The sequence below is a fragment of the Arachis stenosperma genome, chromosome 3, assembly GCF_014773155.1.
Source record: "Arachis stenosperma cultivar V10309 chromosome 3, arast.V10309.gnm1.PFL2, whole genome shotgun sequence".
Taxonomy (NCBI): Eukaryota; Viridiplantae; Streptophyta; class Magnoliopsida; order Fabales; family Fabaceae; genus Arachis; species Arachis stenosperma.
The window spans coordinates 37,319,964-37,329,051 of record NC_080379.1 but is presented as its reverse complement, the minus strand read 5'-3'; the positions used below and the strand labels follow the sequence as shown (position 1 = coordinate 37,329,051).

The window sequence follows — 9,088 nt, the reverse complement described above, 5'->3', positions numbered from 1 at the left end:
TTTGGTATGAAAAATTGGTTAATTGTGTGGTGCTGATCGATGATACATACTAGTGCTGATTGGTGATACATACTATTGATTGTGTGGTTAATTGTCACTCAAACCTAACTAAGCTACCAATGTGGTGTGGTAGGTTTCCAAAGAAAAAATGAAATGATGATCTACGTGAAAACTCTTAACTTTAGAAACTTGATGAAATGTTTATCTTTTATGTAGCAACCAAATTCACCTATTATATATCCTAAGCCCAAAGAGAGATCAAATTTTATAGTATGTTTAGTTTGATTATTAATAACAGAAAAATTTTTCTTCTCTTTGGATTATCCATATAGAAAAAAGTCTTTCGATTATTATTTTTTGTTTGATTTTTCTGTTTGCCACTTTGATTGAGTTAAATAATTCATAGAGAATAATATAAATTTGATACTTTGCTCTATTATAGAGAAAGATTGCTTCAAAGGAGTTTGAGGAACATTGGTGGATATTCTAGGACTTGAAGATTGCAATTTGTTGAGCCATGACTCCGTAAGTTTTTTATCTTACTTATACTTGTATGTTTTCATATGTATATTATGATCTTTGTGCAGTTTTTTTTTCCATGTTGAATGTCTTTTGATATTTAGTCTACTTTTGGATAAGCAATATAATTGTTTATTAATTTTAATAATAATATTTTTATGTGCCTTTTTTTATGAATTTATATACTTAATGTGCATAAACATTATTATTTATATGCTTGGTTAAATAGTAGTAATAATATATGAATAATTAGGTTTTTTCAAGACCTAGAAAAAGATTGGATGAGTTTACGGAGAGATAAAGCTGAATTTAGTAACGGTGTCAATGACTTCTTAGACTTTGCTTATTCCATCAGATACCCACAAGGAGAGGAAATCTTATTCCCTTGTGCAAAGTGTTGTAATTTCTTGTGGCACAAAAGACAAACAATTTATATCCATTTGATTGCCTTTGGATTCGTTAATGGTTATACGAGATGGATTCATCATGGGGAAAGTATAGTCAGCATGGATGTTGATAGCGATAGCGATAGTAAGATTGATAGTGAGAGTGAGACTAACTCATATAACGACATGGACGCCTTGTTGAACGATAGATTTAGGGATGTGGCACAAGCGGAAGGGATAAAAGAAGGTATGAATGAAGATGCAAAGAAATTCTATAACTTGGTTGAAGAGGCTAGCAAAGAACTATATCCTAGTTGCGACGGGTTTTCTATGTTGTCTTTCACCATCCGACTATACTTGTTAAAGTGTCAACATGGGTGGAGTAATGCCTCTTTTACTTCTCTCTTGGAGTTGCTAAAAGAGGCTATTCCTAACTTAAATATTCCTACTTCTTTCAATAAACCCAAGACTATAGTGAGAGACTTAGGTCTTGACTATAAAAAGATTGACGCATGCCTGAATGATTGCATGCTATATTGGAAAGAGTACGAGAAGGACACATCTTGTCATGAATATGGCGCTTCTTGTTGGATTGTGCATCCTGTAGTTGAAACTGATGTTTTGCCTTCAAAAATAACACAATATTCTTGTAAAGACGTTGCGACACTTTTCCCTAATTCCCATGCTTCAAAGACTATTCATGTGCTCAGCAACAACTAAAAGCATGAGGTGGCATGACGAAGAACGCAGAAAAGATGAGAAGTTAAGGCATCCCGCTGACGGCCAGTCATGGAAGGACTTTGACAATTGTCATACAAATTTTGTTCACGATCCCCGTAATGTGAGACTTGGCTTGTCAAGTGACGGATTCAATTCATATCGAACCATGAGCATATCTCATAGCACGTGGCCTATTGTTTTAATGGCTTATAATTTGCCGCCATGGATGTCTATGAAACATGAATACTTTATGTTGTCGTTGCTAATCCCTGGACCAAAGTCATCAGGAAATGATATAGACATTTACTTGCAACCTTTGATCGAGGAGTTGAAGGAGTTGTGGGAGGTCGGGGTGGAAACACATGATGCATTAAAAAATGAAATCTTCCAAATGTATGCAACTCTCATGTGGACAATAAGTGATTTTCTGGCTTACGCAATGCTATCTGGTTGGAGTACAAAAGGAAAGATAGCTTGCTCTTTGTTCTAACTATCTTAAATATAGTCGCAAGACATGCTACATGGGTCATCGTGCCTTTTTGCCTGAGGATCATCCATGGAGAGCTAACAGGAGATCTTTCAATGGAAAAGTAGAACATAGGCAAGCTCCACCATTATTGTCGGATACTGAAGTTTTAAGTCAGTTGGAGTATGTGGATAATTCATTTGGGAAACTAAACTAAAGAAAGATGGTCCATGGAAGAAGAGGTCAATATTCTTTGATTTACCTTATTGGCAGTATAACACATCACGACACAATTTAGATGTGATGCACATAGAAAAGAACATAGTTGATAGTATTCTCGGAACTCTCCTGGATATTTCTGGCAAGACAAAAGATCACACAAATGCTCGATATGACTTGCAAGAAATGGGCATTCAAAAGAACCTTCACCCCAAGAAAACAAATGGTAGGGAAAAGGTGAAGCTGGCAAAGGCATGCTACTCAATGACCAATACTGAGAAGTCAATTTTTTGTGACGTCTTGAAGACAGCAAAGTTGCCAGATGGCTCTACTTCAAATATTTCTCGGTATGTGAACCTTTTGGAGAGAAGAATATCTGGTTATAAGACTCATGATGCTCATTTCATGCACTACAAGAAAAAAGGCCTATGGCCACGCTTTTTTCTTGCCACGCTTCAAAAGCATGGCCAAAAGTGGTCAATGGCCACGTTTTTATGAGGGTGGCGATTAAATAGAGATTTGGCCACGTTTTTTCTTGCTATGCTTTAAAAGCGTGGTGAAAGGAGTCAACGGCTATGCTTTTATGAGGGTGGCAATTGATTTAGGATTTGGCCACGCTTTTTTTTGTCACACTTAAAAAACGTAGCCATAAAAAGAAACAAGCATGCTTTCAAAGCATGGCAATAGAGTTTTGTTATATATAGGAGCGTTTTAAAAGCGTGGCCGTTTCCTGTAAATCTTTTGGCACGCTTCAAAAGCATGGCCAAAAGGTTCAAAAAAAAGCATTCCTTCGTATATGAACAAAAACGCTTTCGTTCATCTTTTATCACATCCCTAATCCCTAATATTCCTAATAACAAAACCCTTAACCCTAAGTGAAACTCATTCACGCAGCGCCTCCCTCAGTCCCTAACCCCTGTTCTGAAATCTCCATCCTCCTCGATAGCGCCCCATCCATTCGTAGAGTCGTAGACCGTAGCGCGTCCCTACCTCCTCCTCCATCCGCGGTGCCCTTCTCCTTCCCTGCCATCCTTCTCACGCAATCCGCGGTGGTGGCACGTTCCTCGTCGCCAAGTCACGAGTCCCTACCACGGCGCTCTTTTCCGTCGCAGATAGCGCCATCGTCCAAGAAGCCCTCGCCGTCACCAAGCACCTCCTTTGTCTTTGTCACCAAACAGCCCTCTTCGTCGCCAATAAATACTGTAAGCACTTTATATTCAGTTGTCATTTTGTAATTGTTGTGGTTGAATTTGTTATCTAAAGACTGTAAGCACTTTATTTTCTACAGTTCTCTAGTATTCTCTTGGTTGCTATTCTTGATTCTTGATTTTTGTGATGATTTTTTACTGCTTCTATTTTTCTTGTTTTGTACTTGATTTTTGGTTCTTGATTTTTCCCTGCATCTATTTTTCATTGCCCGTTTCTGTTCTTGATTTTTGTTCTTGTATTTTGTCTGCATATATTTTTCACTGGCAGTTTCTGTTCTATTCTTGATTCTTGATTTTTGTTGATTTTGAATTTGTTCTCTAACTTTTGTGGTTGCAGTTTTTTAATTATTTGATTTTAATTTGTTGTTTGGTGTTTGGTATTCTCATGTCAATTTTGGTTTAGTGCTCTCTGTTCTTATTTTATTTTATTTTGATCACTCAGGTTTCGATCCCAGAATTGTACAATGGAATAAGTGATAAGCTTCCTAAATTTTATTATTCTGTAGGTGGTTATACTGCTGAGATGCTTAATCTATTGGAAGTGTTACAGAAAGATAAGTTCAATCCCATATTCTATGTTGCTGCTGCTACTGATAATATGAGTCTTCAAAAGGCTCAGTTGCTGGAGAATTCCTTGGCAGATCAGGTGAATTTTTGTTTCATTCCAGAACCTCCGTTTATTTTATTTTATTTTTTGTGAACTTTGTTTCAGTTGTGCCATGTGTGTGTTCCGAGTTTTGGTTAACTTTTTCTTTCTTTGATGGGCAAGGGTTTTGAAATTGTTCAATGTATATTGTGTGTTTAGCCAAATTAAATTGCTGATATATGCAGAGAGTGTGCTATCCTGCAATACCAGATGGCCAATCTTTGGTGCCTTTGGATTTTGGTGCCATATTTGTCAAACTTACAAAAGGTAAATATTAAATATTTAAAAATATTTATTTTTATATTTCTTAAATTAAATATTATTTTTTATTTTTAACCTTTTTGCAAATTAGGCACTAAACTTTAGACAGCATAGTGATCACCTTCCATAATTTGTGACTTTGTGCACCTTTGTTATTGTTTTCTGATTGTATGTTTTTATATTAATGGACCAAAAGAGAATATTCCAAAGGACTAAGAACTGAGAGAGTTTTCATGAACATGGATCGGCAATGTGGTTGGGTTAGGGACACAGCGACCGTTGAATTTCATAGCGCATGTGTAATATGTGAATTTCCCAAGGATCAGTGGTTTACAGATTCTTATCGTAAATAATTTTTGTTTTAGTGCAGAATGGAACAAGGATCGCTAATACTGCTCAGTTCATGAAGATTTATAACCTCAGTTTGGACTACAATATTTGCAATAGTGCATGCCATATGGCTAATGATTAAGATTAGACCTGAAGTGGTATTATGTTATCCTTAATTGCTTTTGTCAATAATTTCTACTACTCTGTAACATATTGAATACTTTTGTGTTGTTACAATCTAGATACTTTGCAATGGGCCTGGAACTTGTATTCCCATATGTGCAATTGCTTTCTTATTTAAGGTTCTTATATCCTTCATTTCCATTATACTATTAACCCAATCTATTCAATTTTTAAGCTTTTGTACAAATTAACTAGAAAGCTTGCATGTTATTTATGTCTTGATCATGTTATGACGTGGTTTTGCTTATGCGTCTTTTTACATCCATATAAATATCCATCTTTTAATTATATTTCTGTCATGTTGCATTTTATTCATTTTGCTTTTGTTTCTTCCTTTTACTTAATTGAGGGAGTTTCTCAGCATGTATGCATAGAACTTGGAACATGTTTATTTAGTTATCGTTCACCATCTTTACTTTCTTTCCACCTCCCATCATACTCCATTAAATAGAAGATATTTCTTTCAAGGATGAGAAATTGACAATTCAGATATGACAATACTTAAATTTCAATATGTCATGACTGTAGATTGAGAGCAGCTGGTAAAGCTAATGCTGATCGTGTCAAGAAATCCTGACCACGTGATAGAATTGGCAAAAATTATATATGTCACTAATTACTGTTTGAGTTGTCTTGTAATCAAAATTGCATACTATATTTATAGGTTTGGTAATAAAAAAGGACTAAATTTATGCTGTGCAGGGATGAAGGTAAAATAAAAAATGATTTTTTTTAATTTAATAAGGCAATCGCCACGCTTTTAAAGCGTGGCCGTATCTCTCGTTATCGTCACGCTTTAAAAGCGTGGCTGTATCTCTCGCTATCGCCACGCTTCAAAAGCGTGGCCATATCTCTCTCTATCGCCACGCTTCAAAAGCGTGGCCATATCTCTCACATACGGCCACGTTTTTAAGCATGGAAATATGTAAAAAGCGTAGCAAAAAAAAGCGTGGCAATAGGTTGCTAAAAGAGCGGCGATAGAGCAACCGCCATACTAGCAGTTGTTACCCTTTCAAAAGCGTGGCAGTAGCTAAAAAAGTGTGGCGAAAAGCTATCGCTACGCTTTTTCAGTTTTTTGCCACGCTTTAAAAGCAGGGCAATAAAGGTATTTTCTTGTAGTGATGCTTCACTATTTGTTACAAATTCCTATCAAAGGAATACTTCCAGATCAAGTTGCAGTTCCTTTTATTTGACTTGGCTCAATTTTTCGTCAATTGTGTCAAAAGTCTATAGAGATAGATCAATTAGAAGAGGATATTGTCACAACATTATGCCAATTAGAGAGGATCTTTCCTCTTTCTTTCTTCAACATAATGATTCATTTGCCTATTCATTTGGCTAATAAAGTGAGATTGGGATGCCTAGTTCAATTTCGGTAGATGTATCCTCCAGAAAAATACATGTGTACTTTGAAGTCCTATGTTCAAAATAGAAGTCGTCCTGAAGGATCTATTGCAGAGGCATATTTGGTTGAAGAATGTTTGACATTTTGCTCGCGTTACTTACATTCTGGTGTTCAAACAAAATTGAATAGACAACCCAGAAATAATGATGAACCTAATAATTCTTTGATGGAAACTACAAATGAAAAAAGAGAAAAAAGGGTTTATAACTTTGTAATTGCTATCTTGGTCTATAGCGTGAAGAGAACAAGGAGGAACCAAATCAAGCCGAAATATTTGTTGCAACTCGGAATGGACTAAAAGGGAAAACACTTGATGTAGAAACACAAGCTGTTATTGTAAGTTACTCTATAATTTTCTTGTTTTAGTTGCTGTTTTATGGCTGTCATGGATGCTATTTTCTTTGCTGTTTTATAGCTATCGTGATTGTTGTTATAGTATCTACTTTATGGCTGTTTTATGGCTGTTTCATGGCTATTTTATGCCTATTTTATGGCTGTCATGGCAACTATTTTATAGCTGTCAAGGATTGTTATTTTAATTGCTATTTTATGGTTGTTTTATGGCTATCGTGGTTGTTTTAGTATCTACTTTATGGCTGTTTTATGGTTGTCATGGTTGCTATTTTCTATTTTATGGCTGATTTGATTGTTGTTCTATGGCTATTTTATGCCTGTTTTATGGCTATCGTGGTTGTTGTTTTAGTATCTACTTTATGGCTGTTTTATGGCTGTCATGGTTGCTGTTTTATGGCTGTTTCATGGCTGTTTTATGGCTGATTTAATTGCTGTTCTATGGCTATTTTATGCTTGTTTTATGGGTATCATGGACTGCTATTTTATGGCTGATTTAATTGCTGTTCTATGGCTATTTTATGCCCATTTTATGGCTATCATGGACTGCTATTTTATGGCTATTTTGGATTGCTACCCCTATTAGTTATCAATAGGTTGTTGGATTCTTTCATTGAATTTTTATCACTAAAAATAGACATATCATATATTTGTGTATATAGGATAAACTTGATAATCTCTAAGAAGCTGGAGAAACTCCTACTAATGTATTTCAAAAAGTTTTTGGTAAAGAGAATCCAGGAAGAGTTCGATGTTATGGAAGAACTATTACAAAAACTTCTCTTAAGTAAAATAAAGAAATAAATGAAATCAAAAAACAAAGTGAAGAGAAGGTAACAACTTTAAAACTGAATTAGACGACCATAAGCAACGACTGCAAGGATTGGAAGATATTGTGAAACTTATGTTGCAACGAACTTCTCCGGGTATGAATGTTGATGAAGCCCTTTCTCTCTTACGATCTAAGAAATCGTCTGCAAATAGTGCACAAGATCCAAATTTAGTTCCTCGGTATTCTCCTCCATCGACTCATATACCAAATCATGATTAGGCAATACTTTCCCTTATTATAGGCAACGTTTTTAAATGGTTGCTGTTACGGTGGGTAACCGGAGATTAGTCCAATGGATGGCGTTCGGCGGCCCAAGTGTATGATGGAGGAGGACTCCGTGTGGGTCCGCAACTCGGGAGGCTCCGTCCGACTTGTGCTCGCGTGTGAATGGGGGGTGGTACCTGCAAAGACACTCCGATGCCTAAGTTAGCAAGGGTGTGAGCAGGTCTTAGAGAGTATTGGACTTTGGAATACCTGAGGCGTGTCAGTGTACTTATAGTGGTGAGCCAATAACCACCGTTGGAGTAGTGCCGTATCTTTAGGATAATAACCGTCCCATTATCTTAGGGAGGTTAAGATATGGCTTTATGAAGTGGTTGGAGAGATTTCAGGGGCGGTTACTCATTTGAATGAGTATTTATCTGCCAGCTAATCTCGCAACCGACTTCTTCATACCAAGTCGGGGTTAACACCGACCTCTTAGATGGAGGTGGGTGCTTCGATAGGCTTAACCTAGTGGATCAGGCCTTTCGATTGGTCCTGGGCCCTTAACATTGGGCCAGGGTATGAACAGTGCCCCTACTTGAGCCCAAATCTTTTAAAGTTTGGGTTCAAGTATTTAACTCGGGTTCGTAGTCGACTTGTTTGAAAGAACACGAATCTTGGAAACCGACGTGATTTTCGCAACTTTTGGTTTCTGACAGTTACGTCAATTCAAGCGTTGTGTCCGTTGAGGGATTATTTAGGGATTTGAGGGCCTTGGTAACGGTGCAGTCTCATTAATGACTGCCTCGTTTTTACCATTATGCCCCTTAGCCTTTTTTATAAATACTTTCCCTCTCTTTCCATTTTCCGTTTCTGCAATCTTTCAAACTTTCTCCTTATCTTGTTCGTACTGTATCCTTGTGTTTCTCCAACCTCCATTTTCGGATAAAGGTTAGTTTTGTTTTATTCATACCATGCTTTATGTTTGCATGTTTCGCGAGTAGATAGGTTGACCTGTAGATTCTAGTTTCGAATCTCTCTTCTTTAGTGGCCGTAATTTTTGATTTTCTTTTTCTTTTTCCTTTTTGTAGGTTTTCTGCCACTTTCTTCTTTATAAAAAATGGCCTCTGTAGACATTCTTTCTCAGTGGGTTGACGATACGGTCCTTGGAGAGGAACCGTTGGTCGACGCTGAGTTTATCACCCACCTTCGTACCCACCATAGGCTCTGTACTTCGGACGAGAACGAGCCCAAATATGAACTGATAATCCCGGGTCTTGAAGACCGGGTCTGTTTTGGAAGGGCTAATGAGGCGGCCCCTCATTTTTTCTTCATGTATGAATGTATGATCACCCGTT

The 9,088-nt window shown here is 36.9% G+C and overlaps 1 protein-coding gene across 4 annotated transcripts; it reads left to right on the top strand.

Annotated features, from left to right (window-relative positions):
* The first annotated feature begins 3,095 nt into the window (after nucleotides 1-3,095).
* On the top strand, nucleotides 3,096-5,091 carry LOC130969632 (uncharacterized). Of its 4 annotated transcripts, none has more exons than XM_057895456.1 (4): nucleotides 3,096-3,512; nucleotides 3,961-4,164; nucleotides 4,350-4,431; nucleotides 4,791-5,091. In XM_057895456.1, exons 2-4 carry the CDS (start codon nucleotides 4,042-4,044, stop codon nucleotides 4,895-4,897), a joined length of 312 nt encoding a protein of 103 aa, XP_057751439.1. In that variant the 5' UTR covers nucleotides 3,096-3,512; nucleotides 3,961-4,041; the 3' UTR covers nucleotides 4,898-5,091. The 4 variants fall into 4 exon arrangements, with proteins under 4 accessions (XP_057751439.1, XP_057751438.1, XP_057751441.1 ...); XM_057895455.1 differs by having other exon boundaries at nucleotides 3,097-3,512; nucleotides 4,025-4,164; XM_057895458.1 differs by having other exon boundaries at nucleotides 3,101-3,512; nucleotides 4,796-5,091.
* The last annotated feature ends 3,997 nt before the right edge of the window (nucleotides 5,092-9,088 follow it).